General features: G+C 51.2%; 1 protein-coding gene across 1 annotated transcript in view; it reads right to left on the minus strand.

Moving 5' to 3' along the window:
• The window catches only part of EDRF1 (erythroid differentiation regulatory factor 1), a 1702580-nt gene that overhangs the window by 400693 nt on the left and 1286730 nt on the right, over positions 1-15157 (minus strand). The window contains exon 21 of the mRNA XM_069611509.1: positions 3180-3333. Coding sequence (XP_069467610.1) covers positions 3180-3333 — 154 coding nt within the window. The remainder of the gene's footprint in view (positions 1-3179; positions 3334-15157) is intronic.

Consider the following 15157-nt stretch of genomic DNA (forward strand, 5'->3'; position numbering starts at 1 on the left):
AAAAGACTGTATATGGTTCTTCCACCCAACAGTCAGTCTGGGGAAGGGACAGAGTCAGGGCTATCCAGTACTTTGGGAAAACAAGGTAACAGGCAATAGAAACCAAGAGGCCCCAGGGGCAATCTTGTCTTCTATCAGGAATCCACTGATTCCTATGGCAAGGCCTGGTTATCCCGAAATGGAGGATATTCAAAGCTCCTGTCACATCGGAATGAAGCTGCCACCAGTCAATACCCTGCTCTGTGGGCAACAGGCGCGGGAGGATAGCTTAGGGGCAACACGCTCGCCTTGGAAGCAAGGCGACGCAGAGCAACACAGGTTCGATCGCCGGTCTGCACTTAGAAACCTCTGGGAATTAAGCGCGTTATAAATAACCAATTACACTTATAATCCACAGGTGCCTAAAAACATACACTAGGGGTACACGGTCGTACCCCCACCCAGGGGTCTTGGTTCACCATAAACAAAAAGAGGCAAAAAGAGGCCCCAACTGGACTCCTGTGCAGAATGCAACGCAGAACACACATAAGGGAGTAGAGGACAAGGACAGGGAGGCCTTCACTCCAGCATCACAATTCGTTTTTGGACAGCGGGCATATTCTTTCTGGGCATTCATTGATGACTGACTAGCACATTCATATAGGTAGGGATACCCCATAGTGAAAGGGATAGATAGGCATTCATACTATTATTTGATACACCTTGCAAATGTCCATCGAGAGTCGGCGTCCTTCTCATCCGCCACAGATCAGAGAACATTCAACAATTTCAACACTGTGATGGTTATATATGTCATCACTTGCCCATGTAAGAAAATGCGCATTGGCATGACTGCACAAAAGATTTCCACCAGCATTATTGAACATAGAAGCTGCATAAGAACTTGAATGTACCGTTAATGGAACTTTTGTGTCTCAATCACCCAATCTATGATTTGTCATGGACTTTATTATTTCATACTCAAGGGCCCAATGCCCAAAAAAAGATTATTAAAATCAGAACAAAGTCTTATTTTTAAAACCAAAAGCCATACTCATGGCCTGAATTAAGAGATCAATTGGTTCACTTAACTTCCCCCTTTAGCCAGATTAAAAACATGGATTGTTTCTGTCCATTTCCCAAGATCACAGTTTATTCCACCCATATCTAACACCTGTTGGCTCTTTTAAGTAATTCTCCAGTATTTCGATTGCATCTGTTATTTTTCCACACTTGTCGGACTAATTTCACGCCAACATAATTATATGGCTGTCTTTACAGATGTTGCAAAGGCATAGTTATTACAGATCCCCATGTCAAAAAGACAGCGAGCAGTCCTCTCAAATATGGCGCCCACTACAGCATTTGTTTTACAACACCACACAACCTATAAGACGCCGATTGTGCTTGGCTCCAATAACAAAGTCTTGGGAGATTCTGTCTACATAGGCTCACAAGCTATTTCTCGCAGCCACGGCAGCACCAGGTGCTTTTCAGACATCGGACCTACACCAGCTTGATCATTGTTAGGATGATTCTTCGACTTTTTAAAAGAAGACTAACACCTTTGTGCCCTTCCGGTCCGTCTAGGCTAAGCTGACCACTGGCGGGCAAGCATTGCTACAACCCACTACACATAGTCAAAGCCCAGCAGCCCATGTCAGTAGAGAACATATCCTCCCTATAGTTTGCTTTTTTGCTTTTATAGAGTACTTCAGCCACATCAGGCACAATACGAATGCCGGCAGGAGTACCTCTGAACAGAAGAGCCTTAAACCACAATCATGTGGTGATGGTAATATGGATTATATTATATGTGAAAAGTATGTGTTAGGTCCATAAAACAGGATGTAATTCTTAGTGGCATTTATGTACTATGGATTTGAGCATAGTGTATAACAATTGAGTTGTGCATTTAAAATGGGGGTGTTTATTATGTTTAGATGACAAAATAGAAAAATAAAGTATGGACAGATGATAGAAAAATGAATAAAATATATGCATGATTATGCCATAACATATTACAGATGAGCAATTATGTGTTAAATGTTACTGTTACTACCAGTCTTAATCTCCCTCACGGGGTTCCTCTTGTATTGTAATAATATTTTATTATTTGCCATTAATTTCTAGTTCACCAGCTTAGGACGAGTGAGGCTTTCCTCAAACCTTAAGCGGTATCTGCAAAAAAGCTGTCTGAATTGCGAAACACTGGATCAACAGAACAAACACGAGTCATAAAGTGAAGGTCGACACTCTTTATTAGTACCTGGCGGGGGGGGGGCGGGGGTCTAAGCCTCCCAGCCAATGAGGTGGCTGGGAACGGGGGGAATTATCACATGGTAATCACCCCGCTCCGAGCCTCCTCATGGCTGGAGGCTGCCATCTTCCCCTCCCGGGGATTCAGGTAAGTGCTCCACTCCCTCCCTCCCGCACCCCGCCCCACAACTTTCCCGTCCCTCCCTCCCTTCTCTCCACTTACCTGCTTTTTTCCTCCTCTTTGGGAGCGGATGCACTGGAAACACTTCAAGCGCGTCCGCTCCCGATCATTTTTCCACCCAATATCGACTCTCCATGCACGTTAGCAAGTGGGGCAAAGCAGACTGACATCAGAGGGGGCCTGGGTTGAGAGAAGGTTGGGGTGATACATTAGGTGTCCTCCTGTCTGAAGGTGAAGGAGGGAGGCCATGAGAGGAGGGGCCGGGGGGCGTGATTGGCGAAAAGAGGATGAGAGGGATGGCCCAAAGTCTGCATTAAGCTCACTGCTCATGGTGGGAAGTTGACTCTGCCATGCAACTAAGAGTAGGCATTTCACTGTGCAACTACGCAGAGGGCAGGCTCCAAAGTGCCCCGGGAACAACCTTTCACAGAATCTGCTACAGGGTTAAAGAAATTGTGGTAATACCTGCATCCTCCTCTGGGTCCTTTTTCCTAATGATGGGTGCCCTGGACTGAAGGGTGAGCCTAACACAGGATGGTGTACATTTTGGCCATCCTTTTTTGTGGATCATGCTCACATGAACAGGAAAACAGTAGTGATGAGAACTGTGCCCGCTCCCAAATCACATATAAGGGAGATGGACACAGGCGAGGGCAAACAATCACCCCAGCTTTGTAAGAACAATTCTTTGCTGCACCAAACGGTTCAGTCTAACCTTCCCTGGGAGAAAAGGAGCTTACTCAATGTAACATGTACTTACTTGTCATTTGGAATTCTGCAAATGCAACTCTCTCCAACTGAACCCGAAGAAGCTCACATGGTGCATCTTTTAAATGCTGAAAAAGTTTTACTGCTTTGCTGTAGTGCAGATCAGCTGAAACCCGGTGATGCTTCCTTAGATATTCATCACCAGCCTGTAGAATAAAAGAACTGAATTTATTTCCTTCATCTGCTTAGAGCAGTCAGCTCTCATAAAAAAAGCCTTTTGGAAATAAACAGCAAATATGTAATGAGGTGCAGTACTGTTTTTCACTTTTCTTATTACTAGGATTTCAATCCATCAGTTATTTCAAATGCTTTTCAAGATTCTGACTATGGATATTCTACCAGGATTCTGTATAATGTCTATATAGTAGCATACGTTGAGAATCATGAATACCTGCAATAACCCCTTAATCCCTCGTCCCCTCTGCCCCCCCCCTCAGTTGTGGCACAGCACTCCAGTTGCTCCCATCGCAAATCTTTTAAAGGGGGCAGCCAGCTTCACTTCCCTACCGTTATTTCTGGCTCTGCTATCACTCTGACATCTGTCACCTCCTTGCAGACCTTGACCTTGATGTCCTTGCTCTCACTGAGCATGGACAAGGCCATCTCTATCACTGCTTTTGACACTCTTCTCCCCGGCGGCTACAAAATCCTATCTAATCCCAGGCTCTCCCGGCCTGGTGGTGGAGTGGCACTGATCTTCCCTGAGTGGGTTCCTGCCTCCATCATCCCCACTCAAACCTACTCATTTTTTGAAAGCATAGTCTGCAGGCTTTCTGTCTCACCTACCTCATACTACCTTGAGTGATTATTTTATGCCCTTACTGTATGTAAGGGCTCCTGGTCAATACGAAATATGAACCTACCAACAACCTGGGTATGTATGGATGCGCATTGACATCCAGGTTAAATGTATGTCATGAATATCACTGTGTATATAGAATATTGATCACGGGTGTTTGGTATTATGATGGGTTCTAAATGTCTATCATATTAGAGAAATGTGACGCATAGCCCTGACGATGGAAAATAATCCGAAATGCATTGGCTCACTATGCTATGCGATTTATCCGGAAATGCATACTGCTTTATGAATTAAAATTCAATACTATTTTATCCGAAACATTTGCGAGTTGCAGTTGAATATGATTCTGGGATGAAAAAAGAATACAACTATGAATGGAAATTGATGTAGCTCTCCTTGGAGAGCACACTGTGAGCATACCTTGAATTAGGAAGTCTTCCTGGTTCTCATTTTTGCTATTTTATATGCCTAGGTGCATAGGCCTTAATGGCACGCTCCAATACCATATGCAGTGATTCTATTGGAATACCGCTGAATTGAATAAAATAAGTGGTGCCCAGCCTCTTCTCTCCACTTATATAGGAATTCTGGCATATAATGGTGTTGCCAGCATGGAAATGCATGTACACAGCCAGTGTGGAAATCTTTTTTATTCTGGCACATATTGAGGGCAAAGACATTTGGGAAATACTCCTGTGCACTGCTGGCGTCTTGCAGCTATTGCATTTTTGGATTGGAGTTGCCCTATAAAACCAAATGCAAACTGTTTGGGCGTTTTACCCAGTTTATATTTTACAGAAAGTGTGTAGTGTAATGCACCTTTTTTTGTTTTTAAACCTTTATTTATTAATCGATTGACAAGGTAATAAGGGCAATCGTTTTAATAGCATTACAAAAAGCAATGTGAATTTGACAGTGATGACATTTTCCAATTATACACAGTGCATTGCAGTCATGGTGCATTTAGTGGCGAGTAGTAAATGTGTACCTTACGCATTATGTTGTCTGGGTTAATTGGGGGTAAAGGGGTCAGGGGTGTATGCGTCTCTGGTTCCATTAGTAGTAGTCATTTGAAGGTAAGCTCGGAAAGGGGGCCAGAAATCCAGAGGCATGCAGCAGGCTGGTTGTAGAGAGATCCAAAGTTCCTCGATATCTGAAGCCCAGGTTACGTTGCAGAGCCATTGTTCGGTGGTGGGGCTAGCGGGACTCAGCCACAGCAGCAAAACACAGTGCACAGTAAGGATCATACAGAGATTGGAAAGTTTGCGATAGGTTCCACGGAGTGTCAAGAACTCATGAAACAAGCAGTTCATAGGATTTGGTTTGATGATGCAGTCGAGAATCGTTGATACAGTAGCAAAAAACCCTGCCCAATACCCAGCAATTCTGCGACAAGCCCAAACCATATGAAGGTAACCCGAGTCGTCTGTGTGGCATCTAGGGCAGTGGTCATGCGACATGGTGTGTAGTATTGCTGGGGTGCAGTGAAATCTATGCAGTACCTTGAATTGGATCAGATGGAACCTGGAATTTAGGGAGACCTCTTGGGTCCGTTTGAACATAGACTCCCAAGGCTCATCAGTGATGTCGATGTCCAAGTCCCTGCCCCATGTCTCGTGAAGCTTAGAAAGCGGTTTGTTAATCCGGACCTAAAGCAGCCTGTACAGACTAGACACCAACTCAGTAGGTACAACGCTTCCCGCAGTTAATGCTAAGAGTGGTTTGTTCTGGGGGCAGCGCAGGAACTTCCCTCCATGTTTTCCTGCGCTGCCCCCAGAACAAACCATTTCAAACATGTCGCCCAAGGTGGAGTAGCCATCAGATACCCATCCATTCACAACGGGTTCACTTATTTTAGGAAATCCCGGGTAGAAGTTCCATAATGGCAGGTCCCTATGAAATAGGTAAGGGTTATCTGTAAGCTTCCTTAATTTGTCCCAAGCCAGTGCACTGATGGCTGCTGAGCGCCCCAGGGCCTTTCCACAGTGGGGTAGTATCAAGGAGCGAATATCCCAACTTCCCGCCGCATGTCGCTCAATTTTCACATGTGGGAGAGGAGGGTCCTCAGTAAACCAGTATGCCACTTATTGGGCCTGGGCAGCCAACTAGTACTTCTCGAAGTCTGTCCACCCTGACTGTAGGGTCTCGTAAGTGTGTCCCAGTTGAGCTGTACCGCTCCAGAATGCCATAGGAATCCATTTATCGCCGACCTTAGCTCCGCAAATATCGAAGTGCCAGGCCATATTGGAACATTTGAAAAGCGGTACAGTAATTGTGGTAGTACTATCACTTTAAGGAGTCACACCCTACCGGCCAGTGTTATGGGTAATCTAGCAGCTTTGGCTTGAGTTGTTGTAGGTAGGATCCAAAGTTTTGGTCGTAAAGAGAAACATGGTGCGTCATAACTATAACGCCACAGTATTTAATCTCCTCAGGAGCCCAAGTGAATCCCATGAGATCCATAGGGGCTGTGGTGGCGTCAGTCAGAGGGAAAAGTTCTGACTTGGTGCAATTGACCCAAAGTCCGTATAAGTGCCCAAAGTGGAGGACGTCCTGCATGATGGGAGTAAGGTTCCCTTCTCAGTATCTGATGTAAAGTAGCGCGTTTTCGGCATACAGCAAGATGATCTTGGGGCGGTCCGAAAAGCTATTTTCCTCTGTGCAAGTGTTTTTTTCACATCAACTCAGTCAGGGGTTCCATGAGAACTACAAAGATGAGTGGGGAGAGCGGGCAACCTTGTCTGGTTCCCCTGCAGATATCAAGTGGCAGGGAGTACCGGCTGTTGGTGCAGACCCTGGCTACAGGCAATGTGTAAAGTAGCCTTACCCATGAGGTAACGTGGGGGCCAAAGCTGCATTTTTCTAGCACTGCGCAGAGGAACCGCCAGGACTCTGATTCAAACGCCTTCTGTACAAGTATAGCCACGACTGCTCCGATGTCTGGGTCGAGTCGGGCTAGTATATTAAAGAAGCACCTCAGGTTGAGAGCCGTGGAGCAAACTGGGACGAATCCAGGCTGATCAGAGAGTACTAGATGAGTCATGTAGGGAGCAAGTCGAAGGCCAAGCACCTTTGCAAATATTTTGACATCGCTGTTGATGAGCAACAAGGGTTAGTATGAACAGCATTGAGCGGCTGGCTTGCCAGGTTTGAGGAGTACAGTGATCACTGGCTGTCTGAGCATGGGGGGGTAGCACCCCTTTTGCACAGGTTTCTTCCCATAGGGCTGATAGGTGAGGCGCCACGAGGGACTTATAACATTTATAGAAGTCCATGGTGAGGCCGTCTGGGCCCAGGGCCTTACCAGAAGGCAGAGCTTCTACAGCTCGCAATATCTCCCCGACCTCCATCGGGCTGTCGAGGGCCTCCCTGTTCTCGCCAGAGAGGCCCGATAAGGAACAAGTTACTTACCTGTAACTGTTGTTCTCCAGCATGGGTCTGGCATGGATTCACATGCTCATGAATATTCCCCGTCGTCAGGCTGGGAATCCTCGGTAAAGAAAAAATCAGTATCAGTTTCGTTTCTGATCTGTCTTTCGTAGTAGTAACCAATCACTGATCTCTGCGTCATACTGACCACAGCCAATGACTGCCCTCCACCCAAGCCCCGCCTCTGGCAGCCATCTTCAGATTTGGTAGCACGTGAAGAGGCAGTTTGACCAAGTGAAGAGCCGCAGAGGGGTAGGCGGGAGGGTTCGCATGTGAATCCATGCCAGACCCATGCTGGAGAACAACAGTTACAGGTAAGTAACTTGTTCCTTCTCCAGCATGGGGTCTGGCATGGATTCACATGCTCATGAATATAAGAATAAATAGCAGTACACACATGCACAACCACAGGAGGTGGCAAAAGGCTCAACATTAAGCAAAACAAAAAACTCAACATTAAGCATCTCTTACCTCCTCACCAGGCTCACCTTAGGCGAACAGGTTGCGCAGCACTGTTTGGCCGACCCTGGACGCCTCCCTGGAATCCCGATCGACGCAGTAGAATCTCGTGAAGGTGTGCGTCGACCTCCACGTAGCAGCCCTGCAGATGTCCAGCAGGGGCACACCAGATAAGAACGCCGTAGTAGCAGCGATCGCTCTGGTCGAATGGGCTCTCAGACGGCCTGGCAGCGGTCGGTTAGCTAACCGGTGGCAGTGCATGATGCAGCCGGAGAGCCATCTGGAAATAGAAGACTTCGAGAGAGCCTTCCCTTGATTCACAGGTCCAAAGTTCACGAACAGCTGTGATGTCCTCCGGAAACTCTTCGTGCGGTCCACGTAGAACTTCAGCGCTCTAGCCACATCCAGCGAGTGCAAAGTCCTCTCGGCTGGCGACGAAGGAGACGGGAAGAAAACAGGCAACACCAAGGGCTCGTTAAGATGGAAGTCCGACGGCACCTTGGGCATAAAGGAGGGGTGCGTCCTAAGCACCACCCTCGAGGCATGAAAAGTCAAGAACGGTGCTTTGCAGGATAGGGCCTGGATCTCTCCCACTCATCGTGCAGAGGTAATGGCCACCAGGAATGCAGTCTTCCACGACACAAACTTCATCGGTGCGGAGTGCATCGGCTCGAAATGGGGGCCCCATGAGCCTGGTCAGCACCACGTTAAGTTCCCACGCCGGGGCTGGGGCCTTCACTGGCGGGAACGACCGGAACAGTCCTTTCATAAACTCTTTTACCAGTCGATGGGACCACAGGGACGTCCGTCCTGTGGTTCTGGTATATCTGGAGATCGCCGCCAGATGAATCTTAATGGAGGCATGGGCTAGCCCAGCCTTTGCCAGCGATAGCAGGTACGGCAGCACTTGAGGGGCCGTAATCCGTAGGGGGTTGATCTTCTGTGCTCGGCACCAGATAGAGAACCTCTTCCACTTATGACCGTAGCATTTGAGAGTCGAGGACGCCCTGGCCTTTGCAAGAACCTCTCTGCAATCGGCCGGTATATCGTAGCCTCTAAACTCTAGCGCTGCAGGAGCCAAGCCTGCAGATTCAGCAACGCCGGGTCGTGGTGGAAGATAGAGCCTCCTTCTCTGGAGAGAAGGTCCGCGTCCGCCGACAGCTTGATGGGAGGGGACGTTGACAAGTCCAGAAGGTCCGGGAACCAGATCTGCCTCGGCCACGCCGGTGCGACGAGGATCATCCTGCACCGGGACCTCTTGAGCTGGCTGATGAGTCGAAGCAGCAACGGCAACGGAGGGAACGTATACAGGTATAGGCCGTCCCAGGGGAACGAGAACGCATCGCCCATGCTTCTCGGCTGGGGAAACCTGCTGGCGAACCTCTTGCACTTCAGTTCGTCGCTGTTGCGAACAGGTCAATTTGGGGTTTGCCCCATCGTCGGAAGAGTTGATCCACCTGATCCTGGCGCAGTTCCCACTCGTGACACACACGCAGCTCCCTGCTGAGCGAGTCGGCGATGGTGTTGCTTTCTCCTGCCAGGTGGAAGGGAACCAGGAACATCCCCTGGGCGACCACCCAGTGCCACAGATCCTGTGCCTCCTTGGATAGGGCTGGGGATCTGGTGCCTCCCTGCTTCCGTATGTAAAACATTGTCGTGGTGTTGTCCGTGAAGATCCGCACCACCTTGCCCTTGAGCGATGGGAGGAACGATTTGAGAGCCCAGAACACGGCTCGGAGTTCCAGGGCGTTGATGTGCAGGAGCCTCTCCTCCGGGAGCCAGAGGCCTCTTGCGTGGAGATCTCCGGTGTGGGCGCCCCAACCTTCCAGTGAGGCGTTCGTCGTCACCGTCTCCTGGTACGCCGGCGTCTGAAAGTCCTTGCCCGCCGTGAGGTGCGCTCGAACGCCCCACCACTGAATCGCCCGCCGGAACACCTCGTTGAGGGGGACCCTGTCTTCGAAGGTGCCCATCGCCTGCATCCAACGGGCGTCGAGAAATTCTTGAAGAGGGCGCATCCGTAGTCTGCAGAGGCGCACCAGGTAGATGCAGGAGGACATCATCCCCAGGAGGGACTTGATGGACCTCACCCTGGCCACGTCCGTGGCTAGCAGGCGCTGCACTTTGCCTAGAATGGTCTTCGTCCGTTCTTCCGACGGGGCCGCCAGGCACCTCACTGTATCGAGCTTCGCTCCCAGAAACAGGGCCACCTGCGACGGCACCAGGTGGGACTTTGGGTAGTTTATGGCGAATCCCAGGTCTGTGAGTAGCTGGACGGTCCTCGCAGTGTGTTCGACTGCGAGTTCCCTCGTCCTTGAGCGGATGAGCCAGTCGTCCAGGTAGGGGTAGACGTGAATCCCCTGCCGGCGCAGCCGCGCCACCACTGGTGCTAGGCACTTGGTAAAGACCCTGGGGGCCGACTTCAATCCGAACAGCAGTGCTCTGAATTGGTAGTGGCGTCCCTGGACGACGAACCTGAGGAACTTTCGGTGACTTTTGAGGATGGGAACGTGGAAGTATGCATCCTCCAGGCCCAACGACGATAGAAAGTCGCCTTCCTCCAGCTGTCCCAGTACGTGCTGGAGGGTGACCATCCTGAACTTTTGTGATCTGATGTATTTGTTCAAACGACGAAGGTCCAGGATGGGGCGCCAGCCTCCCGTCTTCTTCCTGACGAGGAAGTACCTTGAGTACACCCCGGAGCCCCGGAGCCTCTTCGGGACAAGCTCGATGGTGCCTTTCCTGAGCATCGCCCGTACTTCCAACAGCAGTTGCGGGACGTGATTTTCCTTCCTGGCCACAGGTGGAACGTGAGGGCACTTCTTCAGGAATTTGATATAGTGTCCTCTTGCCAGGGTATCCAGCACCCAACGGTCGGTGGAGATGGACTTCCACACGCCGACGAAATTCGTCAGCCAGCCTCCCACCGGGGTGCTTCGGTGGGGGCCCGAGACCACGGCCGGTTCAGTCCTGCTTGGAGGTGGTGGCCTTGCCACCCTGGCCACTTTGCCGACGGCGGCGAGGCGCTCCCTGCTTGCCGCGACCCCTGTAGGCATCCTGAGACAAGGAGCGTGCCACCTGGCGGTAGGACGACGAGCCACCACTGGATCCCTTGGAGGCACCCTGTCTGCCTCCGGAGCTCCGAAAGGGCCGTCGTTGCTGAAGGGCTCCTAGGGCGCGGGCCGTCTCCGTGTCCGTTTTTATGGCTTGGAGGGATTCGTCCACCGCCTTCCCGAACAAGTTGCTGCCGTCGAACGGCATGTCCAACACCCTGGTCTGGACGTCCTGACGGAAGTCGGTCGCCCGGAGCCAACCCTGCCGTCGCAGGCAAACACCGTTGCCCAGCTGGCGGAACACGGTATCGGCAATATCGGTTGCCACCGTTATGGCGTGGTCCGACGCCACCTCGCCCTCTTGCAGTATTTCCAGGGCCTCAGACCTCTTGTCGTCCGGCAGGAAGTCCAATATGGGGGCCAGCTTAAACCAGAGCTCCCTGTCGTAACGGGCCACGATCGCCAGGCCCCATGGCGTCCAACTTCTTTCCCTCGCCGTCCGGCAGGGAATTCGACGTCGAGGCTCCTGACCCCGCCGCTTTCTTCTTCGCCGCCGCCGAGACGACCGAGTCTGGCGTTGGCTGGGCCCTGAGGCACAGGGGAGCGGTTTCGGGAACCCGGTACTTCTTCTCGTACCGGTCCCGTTTGGCTGGTGCCGTGGAGGGGTTTTTGAGAACCGACAGGCCATCCTCCCAGATGTCATCGATTAGAGGCACCGCAATGACAGTCTTCCTCTTGGCCTCCCAGCGCTGATAGAGGAAACCTTCCTTTTTCTGCTCCTCCGGGCAGAGCTGGAACAATTCGGACGCCCTGGCGATCATGGCGTGGAATGAGCCAATCTCGTCGGGCGGCGAGGCCCGTGCGACGGGAGACCCGTTCCGTCATCGTCGCCGCCGTCGCACTCAGTACCCGTCGTCGAGCCCAACGCACCGTCATCTCCCGACTCGTGGGAGGATGAGGAGGGAAATGTAGGCCTTACGGGGGCGAGCGGAGGAGAGGGTTGGGTCCTCCGTCGTTTGTTCTGAGGACTTCCCGACAGGCCAGGCTGCGGGTCCTCCGGCCTGGGCCGTGGGAACCTCGTCCTTATCTCAGAGCATAAGGACTGGATCGCAGACAAAATGGCCGCCGAGCCATCCTGAGGCCTAGGTTCCGGCCGCGCCGGAAGGGAAGGCTGCTCTTCCTCGCCATAGTCATCTTCCTCGGTTATCTCCCGAGGATCTTCCTTACAGGATCGAACCTTCTCGAATTGGACTTCGAGGTTCCTCACGGCCTCGGTCAGTTCCTCCTCCGAGGCTGACTCCGAGCTCGAGGAGGCTACCGTGCCCCCCCTCGCTTCTTCCATCATGGCGGCCACGACGATGGGCTGAAAAGAGGATTCCCTCCTTGGCGGCAGGGAAACTCTAGTCCCAGAGGCAGTCTCCGCTGGCGGGGTCTCTGCCGGCTTGGCCAGAGTCGCTGCGATCGCCTCGATAGAGGCCTTTGCCTGCTGGGTAGGGGCCTTCACCACCTTAGGTGCGTCCCGGGCCTTCTCCTTCGGGGGAGGGGCGACGCCTCGCTCCCCCTCTTCGGAGATCGGACGGGGCTTCTCCCAAAGCTTACCCGGGGTCTCGGACTTCCTCTTCCCCGAACCGGAGCGCTGGCCCGACCTTTCGGCGCTCCCGGAGCCAGCTGACTCACGCGCTTGGCCTGGTGTTGGGCCCCCATCGCCGGGGCGCCCGCACAGGACTTAGAAGCCCGCTCGGACCCTTTCTTCTTCTTCTTCTCACCCGTTGAGCCCTTCTCCAACCAGCTGGCGAGACGGGATCGACGGTCCCTCATGGTCCGCTCCGACAAGTTCTTGCAGAACTGGCAGTCCTTCTCTACATGAGTCTTGTCCCCATGAAGACAGTAGAGGCATTGCGAATGTTCGTCTTCCTTAAACACATTCTGCAGCCCGCATCCAGGGCAGCTGCGAAACAGCTTGGGTCCGGGCGACAAACTCGCATCCTGGGCCATCTCGAAGTAGGCCGCAAATCCTCTGGAATCCTCCAAGAAGTTGATTTGACGAAATCTTCACCCTTGAGGGGCGTAGGAAAATCCTGCAACGGGTAGAAACGGTGGAGCTTGAGGCTCGATTAACCGAAAAAATGTGAAAATTCACCTGAAAAAGCGCGAAACACGCAGTAAAAGCTCGAGAGCTAAGCACGAGGACTCCCAACACTTGAACGTGCGGTAAAAATCTGAAGATGGCTGCCAGAGGCGTGGCTTGGGTGGAGGGCAGTCATTGGCTGTGGTCAGTATGACGCAGAGATCAGTGATTGGTTACTACTACGAAAGACAGATCAGAAACAAAACTGATACTGATTTTTTCTTTACCGAGGATTCCCAGCCTGACGACGGGGAATATTCATGAGCATGTGAATCCATGCCAGACCCCATGCTGGAGAATGGGAGTGTATCCAGGAGCATATCTATGTCTGAATCGGATGCTGCCTCGCCATTGGGGCAGAGAGTCGCATAGAATGAACGACCAGAGGAATGCGGCGTCCACCTTCTTCCCGCTGCACCACCCTAGCCAGTAATCTGCCTGGGCATTCGCCCTTGATGTATTTTTCTTGCAGTTGTAACGCTATCGAGAATTTGAAATTCCCTGTCAGCATGTTCTCTAAGGCTGTCGAGTGTCTCCTTGATTTCGCCGAGTGGTGGAGGCCGGATCAATAGCATATTATGTTTCGAGCTGCTTGAGGGAGGCCTCGCTATTTTGAATACTTCGGCGAATCGCCGTAAGAATCCCTGATTCTTTAGCCAGGGCTATACCGTGGATGTAAGCTTTGAAAGCCTCCCACAGAGTAGCCTGAGAGTCCACCGTGCCCTTACTTATCTTAAAATAGTCGCCTACACAGTCCCCAATCTCGGTCCTGAATACAGGGTCTAATAGTGCACGAGACTTTCACCTCCAAAGGCGCCTGGGAAACAGACGCTCACCCCAGGTTAGGGTCAGGGTGATTGGGGAGTGATCAGAGTATGTTCTGGGAAGTATGTCTGGCCAAACTGTCCAACCTACCATTGTCCCTGATACAAGCTAGCAATCTATTCTAGAGTGCGAGTCATGCACTGTAGAATAAAATGGATACCCACAAGTCTGGGGTGTAAGAGTCTCCAAGCATCCTCCACCCGAGACCGGTCTGTCTGTTCAGTATGGTCCGGCGGCCCTAGTGAACTGTCAGGCTCTATTCCCAGACCTATCCAGGTCGAGGTCCACAATGGTGTTGAAGTCCCCGTGCCACAGGATAGGAACAAGGGAGCACATTGCCAGTAGGTCTGATATCTGTGTGTAGAAATCGGGTTCATCTGTATTAGGCCCATATAAGTTGAGCATTACCACCTCCTGGCCTGACAGCAGGCCGCGTGTGAGTACATAGTGCCCCAGGGGGTCTACCTGAGTGACCTTGGGTACATACTGTAATGATTTGCGGATGTGAATCATGACACCCCGACTCTGGGTAGAGTATTGTGTGTAAAAACGCTGCGTACCCCAGCTTCTGGCAAATCTTCCGCAGACTGTTGCAAGAGTATGCGTTTCTTGGAGAAAGAGGATGTGGATCTTGTGTTGGTTCAGCATAAAGCTGCTGCTTACCCATCTTTGCGAGGCCACCCAGACCCCTGACGTTCCAGCTCATGCACCCCAGTGGGTCAGCCACCAACTGTCCGTAGTGAGTTGCAAGTAATGGGCCCAGCACAGACCTGTAGGACACACTTTTGTCAGCTGCAATTTTGGGAATTGCAGGCTTCCTATAGCCCTGTCACACATGTCGAGCATTTTACATTTACCATATTTCTCCCTCCCCCACCCTCCTCCCAACCAGGGGGGTGTTACGGCTGCCATCAATAACTAAGAACATCTCAAACACATTTTGTTTTACTTCCCCACTCAGCCCCCATCCCTCTCCCAATCAGAGTGACGATAACCCAATGTGAACATCTTGCTTATTTATTATCCCATGTACCGCACTTTCCTTTCTTTTATTTATCTTGTTTATTATCCCATGTACTGCACTTTCCCCCCCCGCACTTCTCCTTTTTCCCCTTCCCTTGCACTGAAAGCTGAATTTAGAAGTGTACCCAATTGCATTTAGAAGTTTACCCAATTGCATTTAGAAGTGTACCCAATTGCATTTAGAAGTTGCGCCGAATTGCATTTAGAAGTGTACCCAATTGCATTTTGAAGTGTATCCAACTGCATTTAGAAGT

This window comes from Ambystoma mexicanum, chromosome 8, assembly GCF_040938575.1.
Source record: "Ambystoma mexicanum isolate Mex_15411 chromosome 8, UKY_AmexF1_1, whole genome shotgun sequence".
NCBI lineage: Eukaryota > Metazoa > Chordata > Amphibia > Caudata > Ambystomatidae > Ambystoma > Ambystoma mexicanum.